Source organism: Ambystoma mexicanum, chromosome 11, assembly GCF_040938575.1.
Source record: "Ambystoma mexicanum isolate Mex_15411 chromosome 11, UKY_AmexF1_1, whole genome shotgun sequence".
Classification (NCBI taxonomy): Eukaryota; Metazoa; Chordata; class Amphibia; order Caudata; family Ambystomatidae; genus Ambystoma; species Ambystoma mexicanum.
In genome coordinates this window covers 406,964,858-406,992,436 of record NC_090934.1, presented here as the reverse complement: position 1 = coordinate 406,992,436, position 27,579 = coordinate 406,964,858, and the positions used below count along the sequence as shown (strand labels likewise).

Below are 27,579 nucleotides of genomic sequence, written 5' to 3'. Positions count from 1 at the left end.
TTTTGAAACTGCATTTCCTTCTCTTCCTGCTGCCACCGAGACAAAGAACTGATTAGTCTTTCTCAGTGGTCTGGTTCTTTCCATGTAGAACATGACAGCTCTGCGCACATCAAGTGTATGCAGACTTTTTTCTCCCGAATTGGAGGGGTTTTGAAAGAACGTTGGTAGTTCTCTTGACCAGTTTACATGGAATTCGGTGCAAACCTTGGGTGCGTGCATAGAACCACTTTATCTTTGTGAACTGCTACAAAGGTGTCTAAAACAGAAAGAGCCTGTAGTTCACTTACTCTCCTAATGGAGGTGATAGCTATTAGGAAAGCGGTCTTAAGAGTGAGGTCTTTAAGAGTTGCTTTGTGCATGGGTTCAAAGGGTGAGCCCATGAGTCTGGTAAGTACCACATTTAGGTCCCAGCCGGGAGCTGGGTTTGCTATCGGAGGGTGTATTCTCTTTACTCCCTCCATGAAGGCTTTGATAACTGGGACTTTCCACCACAACACTTTAAGCTGGGAAGTGGTGTATGCAGAAAGTGCCGCTAAGTGGACTTTAATGGAATTGAACACTAGACCAGAGTCCAGTAAATGGGTCAGGTACAGGACAATGTGCGTGGGGGAGCAGTCAACAGGGTCGATCCTTCTTCCTCTACACCAGATGACAAATCTCTTCCATTTGCTAGAATAACAGTGACGAGTGTTAGGCTTTCTAGCCTCCCTGAGGATGTCCATGCATCGCTGCGGGAGTTGTAAGTGTCCAAATTCTATGATCTCAGGAGCCAGGCTGCTAAGTTCATGGTCTGAGGGCATGGATGCAGTGTCCTGCCCTTGTCCTGTGACAGCATGTTGTGCGGGCAGGGAAGTTTCACTGGGGGAGATAGAGACATCTCCATCAAGTGAGCGAACCATGGCTGCCGGGCCCACATGGGGGTCACTAGTATCATGGTAACTTGTTCCTGGTGCCTCTTGTGCACAATCTTGTCTAGAAGGGGAGTCCGGGGGAAAGGCGTAAGCAAATTTCCCTGACCATGGAATCGATAGACCGTTCCCCTTGGATTGGTTCTGGGGGTACCTGGAGGCGTAATCTTGGCATTGTGAGTTCTCCAGAGTTGCGAACAGGTCTATTTCTGGGAATCCCCATTGTGTGAAGACGTTGAAGACGATGTCTTCGTGCAACTGCCATTCGTACTCTGAGGGCAGAGGGAAGTCTCTGCTGAGTTTGTCTGCTACATGTTGCGACAGTAGGAACATGTGTTTGAGAGCCCACTTCCAGATATTCTGGGCCAGCTTGGACAGTCCTGGAGAGTGGGTGCCGCCTTGCTTGTTGAGGTAGTACATGGCTGTGGTGCTGTCCGCAAGGACCATCACCGTCTTCCCTTGTAGGTGTTCCTGGAAGGCTTTTAGTGCCTTGAACACGGCCAGTAGCTCCAATAGGTTAATGTGCTTGGATGCTACGCTCTGAGTCCACACTCCGTGAGCAGTCTGATGGGATAGGTGAGCCCCCCATCCTGTGAGGGATGCGTCCGTGGTTAGAGTGGCTTCCACTGCGGGTGTGGCAAAGGGTTTCCCTCTTACCAGGTTTTCCTTTGTCCACCACCGTAGAGAGAGAACCAAGGCCTGCGAGACCACCACTAGATCGTCCCATTGTCCGTTGGCCTGACACCACTGGTTGTTGAGCCACTCTTGCATCGGGCGCATGCGCAGGCGCGCGTGAGGTACCACAAATACAGGACGCCATCATTCCTAGCAAGCGCATCGCTTTGTGCACCGTCACCTCCCGACCTGCCACATATTTTGGGATCTGAAACAGATTTGGACCCTCTCGTTGGAGGGGAAGACGAGGCCGTCCTTTGTTCGAATTAGAGCCCCTAGAAATTGTTTGACTTGGCTGGAGTATAAGCTGGACTTCTTCTCGTTGATGGAGAAGCCCAGTTGGAACAAAAGGTCTACAGTCTTATGGGTGTTTGAAAAGCATGTCTCGTAAGAATCTCCTGTTATGAGCCAGTCGTCGAGGTAAGGGTATACTGGGATGGATAACCTGCGCAGGTGGGCCGCTGCCACTGCCAGTACTTTCGTGATTACCCTTGGTGCAGATGCTATGCCGAAGGGTAGCACTCTGAACTGGTAGTGTTTGCCCTCTATCATGAACCTGAGGTATTTTCTGTGCGCTGGCAACATTAAAATATGAAAGTATGCATCTTTCATGTCCAGTGTTGTCATGTAATCTCCCTGTGATAGCAGTGGGATCACGTCCTGTAAGGTCACCATACGAAACTTTCGGGGTTTGACAAACTTGTTCGCTGGGCGCAGATCTAATACAGGGCGCATGGTTAGATCCTTTTTGGGTACAAGGAAGTACACTGAATAAATACCTTCCGTTATCTGAGATAGAGGCACGACCTCTATAGCTCCTTTTTCCAGTAGCTGGTCCACTTCTTGAAGGATGGCGAGGTGTTCGGGTGTCATGCGTCGTCCCCTCGGGGTCTGTATGTTGGGGAACTGTTGTACTCTATAATAGCCGCGGGCTCCGGTGGATAGTACCCAGCAGTCTGATGTTATTCCCTCCCATGCTGGAAGAAAGGATGTTAACCGGCCCCCGACCGGCGATGCATGGGAGGGGACCCGAATCTTCGCGTCACTTGGTGTTGTTGGTGGCTTGGGAGCCTCTAGGGGTGGAACCCCGGCCTGTCCCCTTGCCACAGCGTTGGGCTTAAGTAATTTACAGGCCGCACAGCCGTCGTCCTTGTGATCGAGGCACAGGGTTGTACCCCCACCCATCGGTGGCATAAGGGTATCCCATTGGTCTGTACACCAACCGAAAAAGAGGAAGACCTGCCCTGCCAGGAAGCCCACATGGACTCCGGGGCAGAAAACAATACAGCACACAAATGAAAAAGGACTAAAGGACAGGGAGGCTGTCCCTCCAATGCATTCCCAGCATCACAAGGTGGAACACAGTCCGCACTTTGAGTGTAAAGTTTGATGGTGATGCTTGAGTAAAGCAAGCTCAAAGAGTTCCCATGAGGAGGCATTTTGGGTGGGGAGGGGCAGAAATTCGGTGAGAATGGCTATAGGATTAGCATGGACAGTCAATGGGTGGGTAAGTAACCAGCCACCACCTAAAGGCTGTGCACCAATTCTCAAATGCCATTGCTCTCCATTTGTACTCTAATGCAAACGGTCTGGCGAATAGGTGTTTTAAGCTCCACCTAATAGCCCAAACTAAAAATGAAATTCGCCTAACAAGGAGTTCCATAAGAGCAATCTGAGTGTAAGCCATCTATTAGGAAATAAGGTCCAAGAAAAGTCACACTAAGAAATTTGCAAATATAGAAAGCATGCGATCATAAGGACGTATAAAAAAATATATCCTAAAAATAAAAAAAGCGCACACCAAGGCACAATATAAGGCAAGATTAATTTTTTTTAAAAAAACACCCTACCTGCAGGAGGTGAGACTTTGGCTGGAGCAGAAGCAGGAGGCTTGGAAGAAGCCTTTGATGCAGGAGCTGCAGGTTTGGCTGGCATGTTGGCTTTGGCTTTCTCTAGCATTGCCACAACTAGGTCCTTTGAAGCAGGCTAAAAGTAAAGCGATAGACATTTAATCTATGAGACATGGCCAGATAGAGGTCAGCATGCTACAAAATGGACATTGAACTTTCTATTTTCATGACCAAAGATATATCATTCAGAATTGTGACAGGTACTTTACACAAATCAATTCACACATGTTAGGCAACTTTCAGTATTCTCATTTGTGTACAGTGGAGGAACGAATCACTCCCCTTTGATTACTTTCTTTTTAAAAGACCGGGGGCGGGGAGGAGGGTTGTGGTGTTCGGAGAGGCCACCTTATTATAGTGCACATGGAAAAGACACTGCCGTGTAGTCAAATAGTCAAACTCAATCAAGTTAGGGGAGCATAGTGCAAGGATTAGACGAGAGGGAGAGGGAGAAGAGAGATACACACCCCCAAATAAAGTTATGGTGGGTTTAAAAAGTTTTTTAAAAAAAAGCTTTCACCTGAAATGTGAAAGTAGGAAAGTAGATTTTAGCCCAGTCACATTCCACAACGCCACCTAGCAGCCATCGCTGGACGTTCACATCCAGTTCTGAGCCACAACAGCAATGCATTGCGGGTATGCAAATTAGCTCAAATGCAAATCTTTTCTCCAGGAAATTGTATTTGTCTAAGATAGCTGAAAAAACCCAAGACAGATACTGCACTTATGATCCCTAATAAGAGTGCACCATTAACCGTATTTCTGGTGCTTGTATCTGCTTAGATTCACATGCTCTGCATGGTCAGACATCTAGTGGAAGGCGCAGAGTAACAGATGTCGACAGGGCGTGCTAGTATTACCATTCCTAGTGTGAGGTGTAATGCACTCATGGTACTTCCTGCGTCGAGGTCCCTCGGATAAACACGTTACTTGCCAACTGTAACGTTCCTTCAACTGGATGTTCCTCCCACGTATTCCTCATCTTAGATATCTGGTCTCCCAACTTTGCTGCTTCCGAAAAATTCTCATCAGAGGGCGCTGTGCTCTAAGCCGCAGAGTTGTAGTCCGAGGGCCTTGAGCGTCAACGTCATTAGCAGTATAAAGGGCTCGAGCCGCGCCTGTTGGCTCAGTTCTGTTTTTTACGGTGTTAATGGTCGCATTAGTTGTTCAGGCTTTCAAAGTCCTTTGACTCTAGCGTAAACTGTACGGAGGGGTAGGTTGGGAGGGTCGATGAGGAATACGCGGGAGGAACATCCAGATGAAAGAACGTTACAATTGATAAGTAACTTGTTCTTCGAATGGATTGTCCTCTACCACGTATTCCTCATTTTAGATAGGCTCCCAAAGCAATAAGAATTTGCAGGAGGGAGAACCAGAGATTTCCATTATGGACTAAATGAAGGATGGCTTTTGCAAAGAGGCCTCGTTGATAAGATGTAGAGTCCAAGCAGTAATGTTTTACGAAAATATCCTGCACCGTAACACCTCTGAAGAGCCGTGGAAGTTGCCATACCCCTGGTTGCATGAGCCCTTAGCCCATCTGGAGGCTCCTTCCCAGCCAATGTGTAGCACTCCGAAATAGCAAGAATTATCCATCTGGATAGAGTTTGTTTAGACACTCCAAGTCCCAATTTGTGTCCTGTACATCAAACAGTTGGTCACTTTGTCGGAAATTCGCAAGTCTAGAAATCTAGAAACTGAGAGCCCTTTTTTGGTCCAGTCTGTGCAATCTCTCCTCTTTATCTGCGTGTGGAGGAGGGTAAAAAGAGGGTAAGGTAATTTTCTTTGACAGGTGAAAATCAGACTATTTTTGGTAATAAGGATGGTTTGACCTATAGAATGACCTTGTCCTTATGGAAAATGGTGTGAGGAGGCTTACAAGAGCGCCTGCAACTCACTCACCCTGCGGGCTGATGTTAAAGCCACTAGCAAAATTGTTTACGAAGTGAGGAGCACTAACGGGCAAGAATGTAAAGGCTGAAAGTGGGCACACAAGAAATTTTAAAACTAAATTTAAATCCCAGATGGGTATTTGAAAAGGTGTTGGAGGGTACACATGTGTTTGTCCTTTAAGAAACTAAAAAGGCATTTTAAAAAAAAAACCTCTTCAGAGGAGTGCTTAAAAATAGATAGTGCTGATTGTACCAACTTAGAGCCCCAAATTGGCCAAGTGCAAAGGTAAAGGAAGTACTGTAGGGTTATTACATAAGAATGGATAGACATTCTTACCCCTGCATCAGTTACTGAACTTGTTCCAACAACACCGGAACAAGGATTTTGTTGCTGGCCTTCTGGCCGAAAGCAAAATCTCCATTACGTCATCGGGGAGGTACCAATCCTTATATCTCAGCAACCATGCTTGAAGGCTGAGTGTCTTGACCTCTGGATAGAGAACCAGACCTTCCTCCAGCGAGAGAAGATCCTCTCTTTGTGGAAGACTCATTGAAGGGCAGATGGACAAGTCCAGAAGGTCCGGGTACCACATCCTCCTGGCCGAATCCAGGGCAATTAGGATCATAGATTTCCTGAACTTTCTCAACCTCCTGATTACATGAGTAATCACAGGGACTGGTGGAAACGTGTATAGGAGTGGAAATTCCAAGTCACCTAGAGCTCCTCTCAGAGGAAATTCCCTTGAGCATTACAGTTCGCACTTCCTGTTGATACTGGTCGCGAACAGATCCACTCGACTGGTTCCCCAAAGGGCGAAGATCTCTTGAAGGACTTCCTTTTAGCAAGTTACCATTCGTGAGAAACTGCTGCCTGCTCAGAGCGTCCGCCACCGTGTTCTGCTCTCGGTCAAGGTGAACTGCCGACAGTGATTCCTTCTTGCATTGCCCAGAACCAGAGATGCACTGCCTCTCTGCACAGTGGTAGTGACCCTACGGCTCCTCTTTTTGAGGTAGTACATGGCTACTGTATTGTCCGTCATTCTTACGTTCCGTCCCCTTTGCTCCATACTGTATGGGAGTCCCTTCCAATGGTCGGGAGACTTAACTTTCACCAGAAAAAACCTTCCCCTTTAAATTTAGAGGCGTGCAGGGACGCGGCCCACGGAGCATGCGCTGCCCTGACTCTGTCCTCCGGTGCCACACCTCAGTTCCCTATTCCACGACGGGAAGGGCCGAATTCACCAGCGCTCCTTGGTTTGACTTCGGCCATGTAATTCCACGCGCGTATACTTCTCTTTGATCTATCATTCAGGTACTCGGTCCTCAGGCGTCATGCTCCTTCCTGGAGGATGTCTACTTCTACAGGGTTCAGCATGTGTCCATCCTGCAACGGGCTCTTCCCACCTTCAGACCCCCCCCCTCCCCCACGCCCTCTGCCTAAGTTGCCTTGATCCAGACCACGGTTGGCAATCGGATTCGGCGTGTGACTAGCTGTCCTCGAAGGTGCTGAACAGAATAGCCAGGTGGAGGGAGCTCTTCCAAATGTCGCCTCCAGAAGATCTCAAGAACTTCGTGAAACATCGAACCAGGCCCAAGGTAGGGCCAATATTTTCCAGGTACTTTCCCGCGCGGAAGGGACCTGCTACAGCTACCAGCCTTCAGGTCGAGGGGTCTACGGATCCTCCCGGGCGTATTGTCGAGGAACCGGTAGGTTCTTGTACCAGGGCTACGCCCTTTTACCGGCTCAATGGCTGAGTGTCTATGCCCCAATACCAGCAATACATCCGAGGGGCTACGTGCTATTACCGGCAATACGCCAGAGGCGGCGCCTAAACGAAGCTCTATCAGGTCAAGGGTTTTACACCTACCGGGCTGAGACCCAAGGAGCAGGGTAGGCCTTGTGATCAACACGCAAGAGTCTTGGACGAGGCCGGGCTCAGTGGGCCAGAAAGGGGCACCAGTGAGTGAGGCATCTGTAGTTAAAATCGCTTGTGCTGGTGGACCTTGAAAAGGTTTTCCTTTTAACAGGTTATCCATGGACGACCAGCTAAGAGCTGGAACCAGGGTTAGCAAAACGACCACTAGATAATCCCACTGTCCGCTTGCCCGAGACCATTGTTTTGCTAACCATTCCTGCATTGGACGCAGGCACGCGTGTTGAACCAATGAATGCATGAGGCCATCATCCCGAGCAAGCGCAATGCTTTGGGTACAGTTATCTGGCGACCAACCTTATAGTGAGGTACTTGCAACAGCATATTTTGTACTTGCTCGTTTGAGAGGAAAGCCAGCTCCTCTTGTGTTTAGGATAGCCCCTAGAAATTATTTTATTTGGCTGGGGACTAGACTATTTCTCCTCATTGGAGAAACACAGATTTAAGAGAAGGTTGTGTTTCTCGTGTTTAATTTGCAAATTTGAGGAGATTCCCCAGTGAATGGCCAGTCTAGATAAAGGTAGACTCGGATGGACCTTCTGTGTAGGTGTGCTGCCACTGCTGCGAGCACTATTGTGAATACTCTTGGTGACGAGGTAATGCTGAATGGGAGCACTTGGACCTGGTAGTGTACTCCTGCCATCTTGAAGCGCAGGTATTTTCTGTGAACAGGGTTCATTGAAATATGAAAGTATGCATCTTTCAAATCCAATATTGCCTTGTAGTCTTCCCGTTAATAGTGGAATCACCTCTTGGAGTGTGGTCATACAAAACCTTTGGGGTTTGACATTTGTTCGCAGGGCGCAGATCTGGTATTGGGCACATGGTAAGGTTTTTGGCACAAGGAAGCACGTTGAATGAATACCCTTGTTAACCTCTTTGCCGGGACGATCTCTATGGTGTCCTTTTCCAGCAGCACCTTCATTTCCTCCAACAGTATGCTTTGCTCTTCTGCCGTCATCTTCTGTATTGGCGAGGGGGTAGGGTGGTTTTTGTAGTAACTCGATACAATATGTGCATGCCACAGTGGACAACACCCACTTGTCCGACGTTATCCCCTCCCATGCGTGTCTGAAGTGTGAAATTGCCTCCTACTGGAGTGGCATGGGAGGGGACCTGAAACGGTGAGTCATTGTTTGGGAGGGGTTAAGCCTCTCCCAGATGAGGTTCTGCTCCTAATATTTGCTCTTTGAAATTTGGTAGCACGTGAAGTGGCAGTATGACCAAGTGAAGAGCCGCAGAGGGGTAGGCAGGAGGGTTCGCATGTGAATCCATGCCAGACCCATGCTGGAGAACAACAGTTACAGGTAAGTAACTTGTTCCTTCTCCAGCATGGGGTCTGGCATGGATTCACATGCTCATGAATATAAGAATAAATAGCAGTACACATGCACAACCACGGGGGTGGCAAAAGGCTCAACATTAAGCATCTCTTACCTCCTCACTAGGCTCACCTTAAGCGAACAGGTTGCGCAGCACTGCTTGGCCGACCCTGGACTCCTCCCTGGAATCCCGATCCACGCAGTAGAATCTCGTGAAGGGTGCGTCTACCTCCACGTAGCAGCCCTGCAGATGTCCAGCAGGGGCACACCAGATAAGAACGCCGTAGTAGCAGCGATCGCTCTGGTCGAATGGGCTCTCGGACGGCCTGGCAGCGGTCGGTTAGCCAACCGGTGGCAGTGCATGATGCAGCCGGAGAGCCATCTGGAAATAGAAGACTTCGAGAGCGCCTTCCCTTGATTCAGAGGTCCAAAGTTCACAAACAGCTGTGATGTCCTCCGAAAACTCTTCGTGCGGTCCACGTAGAACTTCAGCGCTCTAGCCACATCCAGCGAGTGCAAAGTCCTCTCGGCCGGCGACGAAGGAGACGGGAAGAAAACAGTTAACACTAGGGGCTCGTTAAGATGGAAGTCCGACGGCACCTTGGGCATAAAGGAGGGGTGCGTCCTAAGCACCACCCTCGAGGCATGGAAAGTCAAGTACGGTGCTTTGCAGGATAGGGCCTGGATCTCTCCCACTCGTCGTGCAGAGGTAATGGCCACCAGGAATGCAGTATTCCACGACACAAACTTCATCGGTGCGGAGTGCATCGGCTCGAATGGGGGCCCCATGAGCCTGGTCAGCACCACGTTAAGTTCCCACGCCGGGGCCTTCACCGGCGGGAACGACCGGAACAGTCCTTTCATAAACTCTTACCAGTCGATGGGACCACAGGGACGTCCGTCCTGTGGTTCTGGTATATCTGGAGATCGCCGCCAGATGAATCTTAATGGAGGCATGGGCTAGCCCATCCTTTGCCAGCGATAGCAGGTACGGCAGCACTTGAGGGGCCGTAATCCGTAGGGGGTTGACGACCTGTGCTCGGCACCAGATAGAGAACCTCTTCCACTTATGACCGTAGCATTTGAGCGTCGAGGTCGCCTTGGCCTTTGCAAGAACCTCTCTGCAATCGGCCGGTATATCGTAGCCTCCAAACTCTAGCGCTGCAGGAGCCAAGCCTGCAGGTTCAGCGACGCCGGGTCGTGGTGGAAGATGGCGCATCCTTCTCTGGAGAGAAGGTCCGCGTCACCGACAGCTTGATGGGAGGGGACGTTGACAAGTCCAGAAGGTCCGGGAACCAGATCTGCCTCGGCCACGCCGGTGCGACGAGGATCATCCTGCACCGGGACCTCTTGAGCTGGTTGATGAGTCGAAGCAGCAACGGCAACGGAGGGAACGCATACAGGTATAGGCCGTCCCAGGGGAACGAGAACGCATCACCCATGCTTCTCGGCTGGGGAAACCTGCTGGCGAACCTCTTGCACTTCGAGTTCATCGCTGTTGCGAACAGGTCGATTTGGGGTTTGCCCCATCGTCGGAAGAGTTGATCCACCTGATCCTGGCGCAGTTCCCACTCGTGACACGCGCGCAGCTCCCTGCTGAGCGAGTCGGCGATGGTGTTTCTCCTGCCAGGTGGAAGGGAACCAGGAACATCCCCTGGGCGACCGCCCAGTGCCATAGATCCTGTGCCTCCTTGGATAGGGCTGAGGCTCTGGTGCCTCCCTGCTTCCGTATGTAAAACATTGTATTGGTGCTGTCCGTGAAGATCCGCACCACCTTGCCCTTGAGCGATGGGAGTAACGATTTGAGAGCCCAGAACACAGCTCGGAGTTCCAGGACGTTGATGTGCAGGAGCCTCTCCTCCGGGAGCCAGAGGCCTCTTGCGTGGAGATCTCCGGTGTGGGTGCCCCAACCTTCCAGGGAGGCGTCCGTCGTCACCGTCTCCTGGTACGCCGGCGTCTGAAAGTCCTTGCCCGCCGTGCGGTGCGCTCGAACGCCCCACCACTGAATCGCCTGCCGGAACACCTGGTTGAGGGGGACCCTGTCTTCGAAGGTGCCCGTCGCCTGCATCCAACGGGCGTCGAGAAATTCTTGAAGAGGGCGCATCCGTAGTCTGCAGAGGCGCACCAGGTAGATGCAAGAGGACATCATCCCCAGGAGGGACTTGATAGACCTCACCCTGGCCACGTCCGTGGCTAGCAGGCGCTGCACTTTGCCTAGAATGGTCTTTGTCCGTTCGTCCAACGGTGCCGCCAGGCGCCTCACTGTATCTAGCTTCGCTCCCAGAAACAGGGCCACCTGCGACGGCACCAGGTGGGACATTGGGTAGTTTATGGCGAATCCCAGGTCTGTGAGCAACTGGACGGTCCTCGCAGTGTGTTAGACGGCGAGTTCCCTCGTCCTTGAGCGGATGAGCCAGTCGTCCAGGTAGGGGTAGATGTGAATCCCCTGCAGGCACAGCCGCGCCGCCACAGGTGCTAGGCACTTGGTAAAGACCTTGGGAGCCGACTTCAATCCGAACGGCAGTGCTCTGAATTGGTAGTGGCGTCCCTGGACGACGAACCTGAGGAACTTTCGGTGACTTTTGAGGATTGGAACGTGGAAGTATGCATCCTCCAGGTCCAACGACGATAGAAAGTCGCCTTCCTCCAGCTGTCCCAGTACGTGCTGGAGGGTGACCATCCTGAACTTTTGTGAACTGATGTATTTGTTCAAACGACGAAGGTCCAGGATGGGGCGCCAGCCGCCCGTCTGCTTCCCGACGAGGAAGTACCTTGAGTACACCCCGGAGCCTCTTCGGGACAAGCTCGATGGCGCCTTTCCTGAGCATCGCCCGTACTTCCAACAGCAGTTGCGGGACGTGATTTTCCTTCCTGGCCACAGCTGGAACGTGAGGGCACTTCTTCAGGAATTCGATAGAGTGTCCTCTTGCTAGGTTATCCAGCACCCAACGGTCGGTGGAGATGGACTTCCACACGCCGACAAACTTAGTCAGCCGGCCTCCCACCGGGGTGCTTCGGTGGGGGCCCGAGACCACGGCCGTTTCAGTCCTGCTTGGAGGTGGTGGCCTTGCCGCCCTGGCCACCTTGCCGACGGCGGCGAGGCGCTCCCTGCTTGCCGCGACCCCTGTAAGCCTCCTGAGACGAGGAGCGTGCCGCCTGGCGGTAGGACAACGAGCCACCGCTGGATCCCTTGGAGGCACCCTGTCTGCCTCCGGAGCTCCGAAAGGGCCGTCGTTGCTGAAGGGCTCCGAGGGCGCGGGCCGTCTCCGTCTTTATGGCTTGGAGGGATTCGTCCACCGCCTTCCCGAACAAGTTGCTGCCGTCGAAAGGCATGTTCAACACCCTGGTCTGGACGTCCTGACGGAAGTCGGTCGCCCGGAGCCAACCCCATCGTCATAGGCAAACACCGTTGCCCAGCTGGCGGAACCCGGTATCGGCAATATCGGTTGCCACCGTTATGGCGTGGTCTGACGCCACCTCGCCTTCTTGAAGTATTTCCAGGGCCTCAGACCTCTTGTCGTCCGGTAGGAAGTCCAATATGGGGGCCAGCTTAAACCAGAGCTCCCTGTCGTAGCGGGCCACTATTGTCAGGGCGTTGGCCGCTTTAATCGTCGTCGACGAAATTACCCGCCGCCCCATGGCGTCCAACTTCTTTCCCTCGCCGTCCGGCGGGGAATTCGACGTCGAGGCTCCTGACCCCCGCCGCTTTCTTCTTCGCCGCCGCCAAGACGACAGTCTGGCGTTGGCTGTGCCCTGAGGCACAGGGGTGCGGTTTCAGGGAACCGATACTTCTTCTCGTACCGGTCCCGTTTGGCTGGTGCCATGGAGGGGTTCTTGAGAACCGACAGGCCCTCCTCCCAGATGTCTTCGATTAGAGGCACCGCGATGACAGTCTTCCTCTTGGCCTCCCAGCGCTGATAGAGGAAACCTTCCTTTTTCTGCTCTTCCGGGCAGAGTTGGAACAATTCGGACGCCCTGGCGATCAAGGCGTGGAATGAGCCAATCTCGTCGGGCGGCGAGGCCCGTGCGACGGGAGACCCGTTCCGTCGTCGCCCTCAGAACCTGTCGTCGAGCCCATTGCACCGTCATCTCCCGACTCGTGGGAGGATGAGGAGGGAACTGTAGGCCTTACGGGGACGAGTGGAGGAGAGGGTTGGGCCCTCCGTCGTTTGTTCTGAGGACTTCCCGACGGGCCAAGTTGCGGGTCCTCCGGCCTGGGCCGTGGGAATCTCGTCCTTATCTCAGAGCATAAGGACTGGATCGCAGACAAAATGGCCGCTGAGCTATCCTTAGACCTAGGTTCCGGCTGCGCCAGAAGGGAAGGCTGCTCTTCCTCGCCATCGTCGTCTTCCTCGGTTATCTCCCGAGGATCTTCCTTACGGGATCGAACCTTCTCGAATTGGACTTCGAGGTTCCTCACGGCCTCGGTCAGTTCCTTCTCCGAGGCTGACTCCGACCTTGAGGCTACCGTGCCCCCCCTCGCTTCTTCCATCATGGTGGCCATGACGATGAGCTGAAAAGAGGATTCCCTACTTGGCGGCAGGGAAACTCTAGTCCCGGAGGCAGTCTCCGCTGGCGGGGTCTCTGCCGGCTTGGCCAGAGTCGCTGCGATCGCCTCGATAGAAGCCTTTGGCTGCTGGGTAGGGGCCTTCACCACCTTAGGGGCTTCTCCCGAAGCTTACCCGGGGTCTCGGACTTCCTCTTCCCCGAACCGAAGCGTTGGCTCGTGGTTGACTGTGCCGGGGAAGGCGCGCCCTGCCTGGCGACTGAATAGCCCGACCTTTTGGCGCTCCCGGAGCCAGCGGACTCGCGGCGCTTGGCCTGGTGTTGGGCCCCCGTCGCCGGGGCGCCCGCACAGGACTTAGAAGCCCGCTCTGACTCTTCTTCTCACCCGTTGAGCCCTTCTCCAACCAGCTGGCGAGACGGGATAGACGGTCCCTCATGGTCCGCTCCGACAAGTTCTTGCAGAACTAGCAGTCCTTCTCTACATGAGTCTTGTCCCCATGAAGATAGTAGAGGCATTGCGAATGTTCGTCTTCCTTAAACACTTTCTGCAGCCCGCAACCAGGGCAGCTGCGAAACAGCTTGGGTCCGGGTGACAAACTCGCGTCCTGGTCCATCTCGAAGTAGGCCGCGAATCTTCTGGAATCCTCCAAGAAATTGATTAGACGAAATCTTCACCCTTGAGGGGCGTAGGAAAATCCTGTCACGGGTAGCCGTTAACGGGAGTAGAAACGGTGGAGCTTGAGGCTCGATTAACCGAAAAAAATTTGAAAATTCACCTGAAAAAGCGCGAAACACGCAGTAAAAGCTCGAGAGCTAAGCACGAAGACTCCCAACACTTGAACGTGCAGTAAAAATCTGAAGATGGCCGCCAGAGGCGGGGCTTAGATAGATGGCAGTCATTGGCTGTGGTCAGTATGACGCAGAGATCAGTGATTGGTTACTACTACGAAAGACAGATCAGAAACGAAACTGATACTGATTTTTTCTTTACCGAGGATTCCCAGCCTGACGGGGAATATTCATGAGCATGTGAATCCATGCCAGACCCCATGCTGGAGAACAGGGGAAACGCATACACGAAGAGGCCCATCCACGGGAACAAAATGCACCGCCCCAAACGACTCCGGATGAGCCACTCTGCTAGGAAACCCCAGACACTGCTCGTTTTCCTGCGTGGCTAAAAAGTCCAGCGGGAAGACCCCCATTTTCGGAATTTTTCAACCTGGTCCTCCTTCAGCCGCCACTCGTGCAGCTGACTGGTGTCTCTGCTGAGCGTGTCAGCCTGAACATTCTGAACCCCTGGCAGATGGAAAGCTACAATATGGATCCCCTGAGCCAGGGACCAATGCCAGACCTCCGGAGCCTCCTTGGACAGGATCCGGGAATGCATGCCACCCAGCATCCTCAAATAGAACATTGTGGTGGTATTGTCTGTCAACACCTGCGCCACAGTTCCTTGAATGCAAGGTAGAAGCTACTTCAGAGCCCAGTGCACTTCTCTCAACTCTAGCACATTGATATGGAACCCTGTCTCCTCCTGAGACTGTAGACCCTGAACCTGTGAATTGGCGAGTTGCGCCCCCCCACCCCACCTGGAACCGTCTGCCACGATCGGAACTGAAACTCTGGTTCCAGCAGGGGCATGCCCCATACGCGATTGTCTGTACAAATCCACCACCGAAGGGCTTCCACCAGCCCCTGGGCAACACCACTTTGTAAGACCACAACCCTCGACTCTGCAACAACCTGTCTGCGAGGAATTCCGCAACTGGTCTTATGAACAAGTGGCAATTTGGAACCAGCGGAATACAGGACGCCATGGCTCCCAACATCGACATGTAACTTCATACTGAGACCACCGTACCATGGCCCCACTCGCCCGCCTTGGACCACAACTCCACCACTTTTGCTGGACGGTTTCACCAGATTGTCCTGGGTAAGAAACTGAGCCCCCAGAAACACCAACTCCATGGATGGCGTCAGATAGGATTTCTGAAGTTGACGGCGAATCCCGGCCGTTGCAACAGGTCCATGGTTGTCATGAGAGACTCCAACGTCCGTTCCGGTGACAGGCCCCTTACCAACCAATCGTCCAGGTAGGGGTACACATGATGGCCTTCACTGAGGAGGAAGGCAGCCACCAGAGCCAGGCACTTTGTGAATGTTCTGGGAGACCACTTCAGGTCAAAGGGAAGGACATGGAACTGGTAATGATCTTCCCCAACCACAAAACGCAGGAACTTCCAGTGTTTTTGCCTCATCGGGATGTGAAAGTAGGCGTCTTGCAGATCCAACGATGACAGGAATTCTCCCGGTTGCACCGAGCGGATGACATCCTGAAGTGTGAGCATCTTGAACTTCAGGCGTTGCAGATTACTGTTTAATTTAATTGTAGTATTGCACCACATACACAGGCGGAATGGGGACTGGAGGACGCCGAAATTCAACGAGTGACCGAGACGTACTGTATCCAGCAACCAGCAGTCTGACGTGATAAGTTGCCACTCGTCGACATGGTTCGCCACCCTGCCCCCCAGCAGATTGCCCTATGGCAGTCACTGTTGAGATTTCGATTGCCTCCCTTTAGCAGCCAGGGAACGTGCACCCTTCTTATGCTGTGCATGAAAGTATCTGCTTGAAAGTATCTGCTTTGAGCCGACTGGAACGAGCACCTGTAGCATTGAGACGAATAGCCGTAGCTTCGGTAACGTCTATCTAGGGAGGCGGCAAACCGGCATTACCAGAGACTCCACGAAACCTAAAGATTTTGCCGTCTGTGTCCCCTCTCATGCCCTTCAGGGCCTCGATTATCTTTTCCCAATCTTTTCCCCGAATAAGTGTTCACCCTCAAAGGGCATATACACAACTTTATGTTGGACTTCCAGGAGAAAATCCATGCATTTCAGCAAAGCCTGCCGCCTGAGCACTACCCCATTATTGATTTGCTTAAAACATGACTCCGCCAGGTCCACTGCAATGTTGATGCTGTGGTTGGAGGCCTCCTTCCCCTCCCGAACCAGCAGCATTGCCTCCTTGCGGTGTTGCTCCGGGAGATGATCAAGTAGCAGGGCCAGCCTGTGCCACATCTCCCCGTCATACCTGGCCATAATAGCCAAGGAATTTGCAGTTTTTACCGTGGTAACCTCCACAGTCGGGACCTTCTTCCCAAACGCGTCCTGCTTGCTGGCTTCACTATCCAGGAAGTGGGGGGGCGTAACATTTGTGTTGGCGTCTGGCCTTGCGGCTAGCCGCTGCCAACACCAGACTCGAGCGTGGGCAACAACACGTAACATTTGGGGGTCAATTCGGGAGTCTTGAATTCTTTTCTAGAAGTCCCTTCACCGCAGGTTCAAAATACGTGTGGCGCAGTGCGCAGAGCCTCCGGCCACACATGGTACAGAGAATACCACCTTCCGTCGCTTTCCCATATGGTCGAAGAGAAAGTCTTTTTGTTCTTCAGGAGCCAGACCAAATGCAGACACGCCTTCGCGATCATGGCGTGGAAAGCCCCCACATAATCCCACAGAGACGGTTGAGCCGGGCTACTAGGCTGTTCCACCTCAGGATCCGTATCCGATGCATTGTCCCTCGGTGACTAAGACACCGTCGATAGGGTACCATGCGGAGCACTCTCCTGATCCGAATCTGGCAAGTCCCCTTCTTCAGGATGACTTCTGGGATGGCCCAATCCAACCGGCAAGCAACCGGAGCCGACCTCCTTGGGGCCTCACCAGGCGCACACTCAATCACCGGAGCCACCGGGCTCAGCGGAAGCCTTGCATCCAGTTGCCCCAACGACGACTGGAGCCTATTCAACACCAGCAACAGTACCAGCACCAGCAACTGCTATGAGGTAACAGTACCTCATAGCAGGTACTGTTAATTCACCAAAGGGTAAAGGGGCAGCCCAGCCCCCACCCCACTCGACATAGACGGATGTGCACCATGCAGACAGAGCCGACGGATCGAAAATCGGCTCCTGTTCCTCCTCCAATCCTGAGGAAATAGAGTATGCAGCAGGTTCCTGTTGCAGAATGTCCACTGGAAGCATGGGCCCAAAGCCAGCAGATTGCCACGGTCCACCCGTCAGCAACAAGCCCTCCGAATCCATCTGTGACGATGACAATAGCGGGCCATTGTTAGCAACAGCCGTGGACAGGGTTGATGGAAGAGCAGATTGTACTGCCACCGCCGACGAGGGAACATCCGTCGACGACTCTCGTCGTTGGAACTGAGACATCCACAGGCTTAGATTTCTCCGGTGAAGCGGACTTCTTGGAAGAAGAGCAGGAACGGTGCTTCGACGAGTCCCGGCTGGACGAAGATCTATGATGGTCTTTAGACAATGAGTGCTTCGAGGAGGAAGACTCCCTCGGCTTCGCTTGTCCTCTGTCCGATGCCTTGGACTTCTCGGGCCTAGCACCGGGCACCTTAGACTTGTCCGGCCAATCTGACTTGGGCCATGAGGAGCCACTCGCCCCTTTTGAGTGATGTGACCTGGACATAGAGGACTTGCCATTTCTCCCCACCACCGACTATGGCAACTCCATCCGTTCCTTCTTAGCAGGGTGTTCCGCTGACGCCGCCCGCCAGTGAGCAGGGGCCTTCAACTGCCGTCAATGAAGACTGGCTCCCCGGGTCGAACCCAACTCCAAAGCCGGGTAAGTGCCCTTGTTCAGCCAACAGATGAGCCGGTGGTTGCGGTCCTTGAAAGTCTTCTGTGAAAACCCTTGGCATCTCTCGCAGGCATCTGCCGAATGATGGGGTATAGACAGACAGCGTATTACTATCCCCTTTGAACACCTTTAGGCCGCAGGTAGCACAAGGCCTAAAAAGCGATTCTTTTCTGGGCCACAGATGACATACTGGCTGGATACGAAAAAGCATGTGCAAACCACAAAGAGAAACTCTAGGTGATCCAAACAGTTTGGAGACGGTTGAAATCTGAAGTGAAGCTGCGGGGGTGGGGCTATTTATATCAGAAGTCTCATTGGTGTAGGCTGCGGCAGCCAAAAAGAAGGCTGATAGGACACTGAAGTGTCGTTATCGATAGGAAAAAGCTAAGTTAAAGTTAACAAGGTTTCCCAGCCGGTCGACCGGAAATATTCACAGCATGTGAATGCATGAAAGATCCAATGCTGGAGAATTTATTTCTGTGCTATATCCCTTCAACCTTAAGAGACCCCCGAGCTCTTTTGCTGGACTTGGGACTTAGGACTTTTTAACTCCTGAGTGGGACCTTTTTCTCCTTCTCCCATTTGTTTTTCCCTGATTTGGATTTTAGGTTTCACAGTTTTTGGAGTCTGACAAACTCCATAGGCATCTGATTTTTGTATAGTGGCACAGAACCTTCATTGCAGTGTCACTGATAAATCCTTTGGATTTCTCTTAAGGTTTAAATACCTTTTTCTTGGGTAAACTACAGTTCCCAAGAATAGTAAGATGAAATCGATCTTACTTACCTTTTCTCTTTGTAGGTCCAGCACACACCATCTTGTGTGGAGTGCTGGGGGTTACTTAGTAGCCCTCTATCCCCTACCCTACTTTCTCATATATACTGTCTCACTACTTTAAAAGGCTGGTGGCCGTGGCTTAATTTTTACTACCAGTGTGCTTTTTTACCGCAGGATGAACCCTCAAGCTGCAGTACAGCACCCATGGGTGTCCATTTTGTCAAAATGGCCTGGTCGTCTTTTTTCACCATTTCTTGTTTGTAAGTTATTTCTCTGCATTTACTCTGTGCGTTGAGACAGATTTGAGCACTTTGCGTGTGTTGCTTGTGGCAGGCTTCAACCCTGAAGCCCGCCCCTGGCTCCAGTGTGTCTGGAAGGACAGGATGTGAGGGGGGGTGCCCAAACTCCACTGCCCTTTGTCTATAGGTGTGCCTGAACGAAACCCATCCTGATTGGCCGGCTGGCTGTCCTGAAAGGACAGTCACCCTGCTGTGTGATTGACACCCTAGGCTGTGCATGAATGGAAAACCATGCTTAAAAGGCGAGGGTTTTGGGACTACAGGCAGAGTCGATCAGTGGAAGAAACGTATGAAGCATAAATAGTGAAGAGAAGCCAGTGCAAACCTCCTGGACCTCGAAGTACCGGCGAAGCTTGTTAGGGAGAATTCTCATCTATGGCTAATTTCCCTCACCTAGTGAGTCCCCCAGCAGCTTTGCTGGACTTCTGGAGTTTCTTTTTCTTTTCCCACTTAGTAAGAGCGCTTTTTCCCCACTCTTACCTGTGTTTTGCTATGTGTTTCCACCTGTTTTTGTGACTGTGGACTCTGGAGTACACCACTTCAGTGGGCACCTTCTTTGTGTGTCACACAGCACCTTCAGTGCCGTGACACAGGGTTGTCTTTGAGACTTCCCTCGACTCCATTTCTGAGGCGACTACCGTCCCCCAGAAAAGGGTAAAGTTACCATTAACCCTACTTAGTCCATCTACCACAGATCTAGTACACCCCATCTTCCATGGAGTACTGGAAAGGGTTAATTCATATCCCTTTTTATCTGTACCTCCTAGAGCATTGTTTTGCTCTTTTAACATTTAGACTTGGCTGGTGGCAGCGGTATCGACCCTAACTTTTCTACAGCGATTATATTAGATAAACGTGGTACTGTTCTTGGCCTTTATATTAGCCTTGAACATAAACCCGCTTGACCAAATCGTCTTTCTTTTGGCTCCGGTTGGGATTATTCGCCATTTCTTTTTGTTAAAGTCCTTCTAGTGTCTTACTTTGCGTGGCAAACTAGGTTCGCCTTCTTTGTTCACTGTCTTTTGGCGGACTTCTGTTCAGAAGCCCTCCTCAAGGCGCCTGGGTGTCTAGGTGGGCTGAATGTGAGGCAGGGGTGTAGTCACCCACTAGACAGGGTATCATAGGAAACCCAAGTCGCACTTTGCCATGATTGGCTGAGGAGGATGTCCGGGCTGGACAACCCTCCTGCTGGGAGATTGACAGCCAGGCTGTGTGAATGGGTTTTTTTTTGCATAAAAGGCAGGTCTCTTGGGCTAGAAGTCAGAGAGTCGCCACTGGAACTACAAGGAACCGAAGGGAAGCGGGGAGAACGACGGCTGCTGCAACTACCCTGTCCCGGTGAAGCCCTGCTGCAGTCCTGAGCTATCTCCCCTTCAACGACTTCAAGAAGATCCAGTCCTGAGTCTTCTTCCCTTGAGCTTGGTGGGGACAACCAGCTCATCTTCCACAGCCAGAGGATCCACTTCCTTGGTCAAAATTGCTGCACGCTGCTGTAGTGGTCTGGATAGCCACCTGAAGAGCCTCTCCTGTGTAAGGGGCGCACCTTTTATTCCTCGTCGCTGCTGCCGTCTTCATCCCTGTGTGGTGCAGACCCCCTTTAGACATCGTCCTTCACAACGAAGCTCCAGGAATCGTGGGTCTGAGGGAAACAGTAACAACTGCCAGGGAACCAGCTGCACCATTGGAACAAGGTACTGTGTTCTACTTGAGGAAACTCAGTGAATCCCTTTTCTTCATTTCCAAGGCTTGCCTTTGTCTTCCCTGCTTCTTAGAACTTTTGCTTCCGAACATTGACAATATCGAAGTACTTTTGGCTACGTTGAATCATGAACTGTCTGACTGATCTTCGGCAACAAGCCCCAGTGTCTTTCAACCCTGGCTCTGGCCCTTTGACTTTTGAACTCCTGTCTGAGTGTTTCTTGATTCTGCCTGCCTAACCAAAATATTGCCTGTGATTTTTGCCTCCAACTCCCTCTGGGTATCTCAGGTGCTAAGTGTGTTTTTGCCCCGGCATCATTTCATGTCACGGATACGCATTTATTTAGTAGACCGAACTGTCAAAAAGTGATCACAATCGTAATTCGCGGTAACGTCCCAAAGGTCCAATGACGCCAGCCAGTTCTGTAATTGCAGAACCTGAATAATTTCTCTGAACGTCACCATCCTTAACTTGCATTTCCTCTAACTTTTTCAAAGCCCTGAGGTCCAGGATGGGATTGAGTACTCGACCCCACCCTTCCCCCTTCTTGGGGAGAAGTATCAGACGTACCAGCCCAAACCACTCTCCTTGGCTGGCTCCTCCTCCACTGCACCCTTGAGTAGAGGAGCTTGCAGCTCACCCAGGAGCTCTGGTTCTGGTTGTCTAGCGAGGGGTGGTGGCCTGACGGAGTTTGCCTGAGAAATTAACATAACCTAGTTCCACCAACTGGCAGACCCATGCGTCTGAGGTGATTTCCTTCCACCTCTGCACCAATCCAGACACTCCCCCTTTAACTGAAGAAACATGGGGAGAAATTAATGTGTGTTTGCGTTTTTGGTGCTGTAGACATCGAGTATGCAGCCAACTGGCTATTAGACGTGAATCTATCCCTACCGGAGTGCGAGAATATTCTTTGTCCACATTTGGCCTGTGGCAGTGTGGGCTCCTTGCGCAGGTGAGGTAATGTCTCAACTCCCTTCCCCTTGAACCAAAAGTGAATGTCTACTTGGATGGTTGTTGAGCTGCAAAGTCCAACGACTTAGCTGCTAGCGTAGAGCCCTTAAATTTGCCATTCTGAACAGGGTGTGGAAAATGCAAACTGTTAAGAAGTAGTGCATTCCTTAATTACGGTGATTAACATGTATGAATTCTAGGTGTGGTAACGTCTGAGCAAACAATGCTGAGGGGATATGTATCAAAATGAGGAATCTGTGGGTGAAAGCGATCCATTGAATTCTGACATCAGCGGGAGCACAAAGTACTCTCTGGTTTGAAAACATAAGACGCCTAGAAATTTAGCTGCCAATTATAAAGCTACTCTATTATCAATCTGTAGACTCCTTACTACAAGTGAAAAAAGGCTCACCAATATGAGGAATCTAGTAGAATGCAATCGATTGAAATAAGGATACAAAGTATCCTAACAGCACTTCACTGTAAAGTGAAGTGTGCAATTGTAATAAAACAAATTCAAAAAGAGTCTCAGTACCGAGTCTTTGAGACTACTTTGTTTTGCCACACAAATGAGACAACAGGGAAGAGGACAGAAGGCTTCACTTACCTCTAATAACTCAGGCTAGGATTCAAAAAAAGCAAAAAAGAAATGGTGTCTCATAGGGGTCGATGGGAGCAAAGCAGCAAAAAGGAAATCTATCCTAACAGTGTACCAACCACACTGTAAGGTGGTGCGTGTAGTTTTAAAAATTGCAAGAATTCTACAAAGGCACAGGGTCTCCCTGCACAGATAGTCTTACGGGCTGATCAGTATCCCCATAAAAAGGGGAGCAAAGAGGAGGGTTTCGCTTACTTCAAACCCTCCCAACCTCCAAAGCAAAGATCTGCAACCTTTTGATTTTCAGATGGTTAGTCCCAAGATTGTCAGAAAATGTACCCATCGCAAACATAATATATGCAGTAACAAATTATAATTCAGTGGCCATCAAGAGAAATTCATGTGTAAATGTGGTGAACAACCCCACCATGTACTTGGTGCTGAAGCACAAAAACTCTACAAAGTCAATGAACGCTCTACACCCTGCAAGTTAAAAAAGCGCACAGACACTACTTAACCCTGTACAGAACCATCCTTTGTTTCAGTGACTTAAAGCAATAGCCCACTGCTTACTGAATACAAATCAAGTTAGATTATCAGGCCTAAGGTGGAGGGTAGCAAAGTAATAAATTAAAACCTTGAGCTTGCCAGCAGCTTTGCCCATTTTCTCATATCCCAGGTGCATCATGAAAGTGGGCAGCGCATCTTGGGCCTTCTTGCGCACATCCCCATTTCGATCCTCTAAGCAGGAGTAAAGATGTGGGACACACAGGAGGACATCAGCAGGGACTGTTCGAAGTGTAGGTAACTTCACAGCCAGCCACCCGAGAAGCTAAAATTGAAAAGAAAAATCAAATTAATTTCTATGTAATATGAATGCGCATAAGCAATAAAGCATGACTGCACATATTGAGATGCACAAATAAAAATCAACTTTGGAGCCAGAATGTCCCTGCAAATTACCACACAAACCTTAAGCTTGCAATGAAGCAAGTATCTAAACCCAAACTAATGCAACACACCTCCTGTCTCAAAAATGGATTTTCCTTTTTGAGTTCCTCGGATAAGTCCTCCCCTTCCAGCCACTCTTTCATTCCAGTCTGCTCCACCCAGGAGTTCAGTGTAGTCAAGGCAGCTGTTCGCACGTTGTTCTAAATTAAGGACAAACGCAAACATGAATGAAATTGAGCGATTAAAAAGATACAAAGTCAGACAGCGTCTTGATTAAGATTTTTAAAAAACATACGTGTACAATCATTTCATGGAGATACAGCAAGAACAATTAGTAAAGAATTCAATTTCTGTGGGTTTTGCTGTCTCATGTTACACGAACCAGAGGTCTTTCATTTTCAGTTTGGCATTTCTTCATCTTTGACCGTACATTTCTACAAGAACAACCGACTGGTTACTTGCACTTTTCCTCTGAAGATTTTCATCAAAACTGGTGTTGTCTATTTGACTGTGGCTTTGCTGGTTTCCCACAGGTCCATCTTCAAATTAAGTGCTGCTACTGACCTTAACTGATGTCACTGTGCTGGATATGTACAGCATATGAAAATGTACTCGCATGCATTATTGTTCCTTCTAAAATGTGATTCCATTTCTAATTCGATGTTATTTGCCGCATTTTAGATTTGCTTGTGTGCCTTGTGTATGTACAAATAGATATATTGAACTTTTTTTCTTGGGTCTATGTATGTACTGATTTCTTCGTACTGATAAACAGCTCACATAACTCCCTCCTAAGATAAGCCTAGCTGCAGGCACTCTACCAACTTGTGTATTACAGGCCAATATGAAGAGTTGGTTCCCTAATACCATGAAGTCTATCAGTTGCACTTTAGAAACACTGACATAAACACTTGGTCATTCTTGAAGTGTACAATTGGGTTATGCTTTCCCTGAACTGCTTTAGGGCACTTATATAACAATTATTTTCTTTAATTTTATTAAGTGTATTTGGTTTATTACAAACCTTTCACAATTAGCAAAAGAGAATTTTTCTAACAAAGATCAAACTTAAATAAGAGATCAGACGTAAGAAAGTACAGAAGGAAGATCAAGGACAAAACAAACCCTTAATAAAATGAAATCTAACAAAAGAGACCTCCAAATTGCGCAAGTGTTACTTGAAAAGTATATAAAAACTAATTTTAATCAAATTTGGACGATAAAACAGTACATCTTAGCTACACCAAATTAACTTTTTTGCATTGCATCTTCGTCGCAAAAGAATCATTGGTTAAACTGCCAATGTCTATCCTTAGAAAATGGTGTAATAGTTTAAATACCAATGTTTATGTTGACCTCAAAATGCTGCTCTTCTAAAACTGAATTGCTTTAGAGCACTTCGAAAATAGTTTAATGTTTTCAAACTTATCCTTGAGTTGTGTTAGGCCTCTAGGTAGTATACAAGTTAAGTTACTTCCTCTGAACTGTGTTCTAAAAAGTTAGATTGGTGTGCAGCTATATCCATTCTTGATAAAAGTATCTTGCGACATGTATAACTTTCTTTTAACAGCGTTGGTCCAATTAAGTGTGTCTAAATGGAACATTATACTAGGACCAATAGGGACTACTCCCCTTGAATTACTTCTTGTAATCTAAAATTAACTAACAGTGGTTTTACCCCCCCACACCCTCCGAAAGAATAGCTTAACCCTTTAATTGCCAAGGACGTGGTATCTCATTCTTGACATTACCTCCAGGTTGCCAAGGACGAGATAGCTCGTCCTTTTTGGCACTTTATTTTGAGCGATCCCTGCGGGGTGGTGTCGTTGGAAAGGGGAGATTCTCCCCTTTCCAACGACACCATTTGTGTAAGCATTGCTGCTCACGGATCGGGAGCAGAGTGCTCGATCCCTGGTCAGCAATGCAACTAGACCACCAGGGATCTGTTACAGAGGTGGGGGGCAGCTTACTAGGCAAGAGGCCCCTTCTTCCCTCCCCACCCCCCGAGGCCCCAAAGAATGGGGCCGCAGGTGTGGAGACCGCTGGGGGCAGATGGGTGAAAAATAAAAGAAAATGGGGACCACTAGCCACCACAGTTTTTTTTTTAGGACAAGGGTCGGGCCCCCCTCCTCCTCCCACCCCAATTGGAAAGGGGGCACCCCTTGTAGCCCTCCCTGGGGGGCAGATTTGTGCCTCCAGGGAGCAGTACATGAGGTGGGCCCCCCCCCCATCCAAATGGGCGGGTCACCAGGAAAGTGTGGGCAGGCCCCCCTAAGGATGGGGCCTGCAGTTTAGGGCCAATCTGCCCCCAGGGAATGGATGCAAAACTTGAAAAAATATCTTGGTTGGTTTTGGGGGGCGTGCCCCCCCACTAGACCACCAGGGGATTTTTTTTATGTAAAGGGGCTTGCCCTCCCAGCCCCCTACTCAAAATCGACTTGGGGTCATGTCATGCAGCCCTCCCTGGGGGCACAACCGAAAATATGCATCTAATGGTCCATTGAGACCAGCCAGTCTTGGAACTGCAGAGCCTGGAGAATTTTCCCTCAACCTCACCATTCGGAATTTGTCTCAGGAATTATTTTTTAAATCCTTGAGGTCCAGACGTAGTCGTCCACCACATCCAAAGCTCTTTTCCTCAGCTGGAACTTCTACTGCTTCCTTCAAGAGGGCCTGCTGATCTTACCCTGTCCAGCTGTTGGGAATGAGGTGGTCTGTACGGTGGTGTTTTCACAAACAGTAGGCCGTAGACCCCGTTAGACAGTTTTTCAAAATTCCAATTAAGGGCTTTATAAAACCATATCTGATTCAGTACAACATTCTTAGTATAAGGCTGTGCCACCTGAGAACATTTGGTAGCATAGACAGCAGCCAGGCTTCTCTTAGGAGGGAGAGTGCTGTAGCTTGATACAAAGAAAGTGTTCCATGCATATGGTCCAACAAAACACTGAAATTGTGAACATGTATTGTAAATATAATTGGTTTATTTAAATACAAGTAGGCCAAGATAGATCTTGTGGAAGTACTGTCACATATCATATACACAATTCTAAAAACCAACTCAATATTTATGGTATACAGACTACAGTACCTTATTTAGATTACAATCCGCAGACATGGCGAGTCAAACATAACACATTAAGAATGGCATTAACCCTTTAAGTGTAATGAGTCCCCCCCCCCCAATGCCAAGGCCTTTTTTGGTGATTTCGGTATGTCGCCATTTAATGCCTTGGGGTTAGCCGTGTTTTAGGCTTTCCCCATTTGCACCCAGTTAGGTGCACCCACACGAGGTATCGTTTTCATAGGCACACCTGTGGGAACGCTGGACGATAGGCCATGTGTTGTTGGCAGCATATTTCAGTGGGTAAGCAGAGTGGAAGGAACAAGTTACTTACCTGTAACTGTTGTTCTCCAGCATGGGTCTGGCATGGATTCACATGCTCATGAATATTCCCAGTCGTCAGGCTGGGAATCCTCGGTAAAGAAAAATCAGTATCAGTTTCGTTTCTGATCTGTCTTTCGTAGTAGTAACCAATCACTGATCTCTGCGTCACTGACCACAGCCAATGACTGCCCTCTCCCTAAGCCCCGTCTCTGGCAGCCATCTTCAGATTTGGTAGCACGTGAAGTGGCAGTATGACCAAGTGAAGAGCCGCAGAGGGTTAGGCAGGAGGGTTTGCATGTGAATCCATGCCAGACCCATGCTGGAGAACAACAGTTACAGGTAAGTAACTTGTTCCTTCTCCAGCATGGGGTCTGGCATGGATTCACATGCTCATGAATAAAAGAATACATAGCAGTACACATGCACAACCACGGGGAGGTGGCAAAGGCTCAACATTAAGCATTATATCCAAAACTCAACATTAAGCAATTCTTACCTCCTCACCAGGCTCACCTTAGGCGAACAGGTTGCGCAGCACTGCTTGGCCGACCCTGGACTCCTCCCTGGAATCCCGATCGACAGAATTTCGTGAAGGTGTGCGTCGACCTCCACGTAGCAGCCTTGCAGATGTCCAGCAAGGGCACACCAGATAGGAACGCCGTGGTAGCTGCGATCGCTCTGGTGAAATGGGCTCTCGGACGGCCAGGCAGCGGTCGGTTTGCCAACCGATGACAGTACATGATACAGCCGGAGAGCCATCTGGAAATGGGAGGCCTTCGAGAGAGCCTTCCCCTGATTGACAGGTCCAAAGTTCACAAAGAGTTGTGACGTCTTCCGAAAACACTTCGTGCGGTCCACGTAGAACCTCAGCACTCTAGCCACATCCAGCGAGTGCAAAGTCCTTTCAGCCGGCGACGAAGGCGACGGGAAGAAAACAGGCAACACCAAGGGTTCGTTGAGGTGGAAGTCCGACGGCACCCTGGGCATGAAGGAGGGGTGCGTCCTGAGCACTACCCTCGTGTCGTGAAAAGTCAAGTACGGGGCCTTGCAGGAAAGGGCCTGGGTCTCTCCCACCCGTCGTGCGGAGGTG

General features: G+C 50.2%; 1 protein-coding gene across 3 annotated transcripts in view; it reads right to left on the bottom strand.

The window, feature by feature from the left end:
* The window catches only part of CKAP5 (cytoskeleton associated protein 5), a 1,593,334-nt gene that overhangs the window by 774,988 nt on the left and 790,767 nt on the right, over positions 1-27,579 (bottom strand). For all 3 annotated transcript variants that reach the window (XM_069623197.1, XM_069623199.1, XM_069623198.1), the window contains exons 24-26: positions 23,173-23,301; positions 22,788-22,982; positions 3,434-3,569 (exon numbers count right to left, since the gene is read on the bottom strand). In XM_069623197.1, coding sequence (XP_069479298.1) covers positions 3,434-3,569; positions 22,788-22,982; positions 23,173-23,301 — 460 coding nt within the window. The remainder of the gene's footprint in view (positions 1-3,433; positions 3,570-22,787; positions 22,983-23,172; positions 23,302-27,579) is intronic.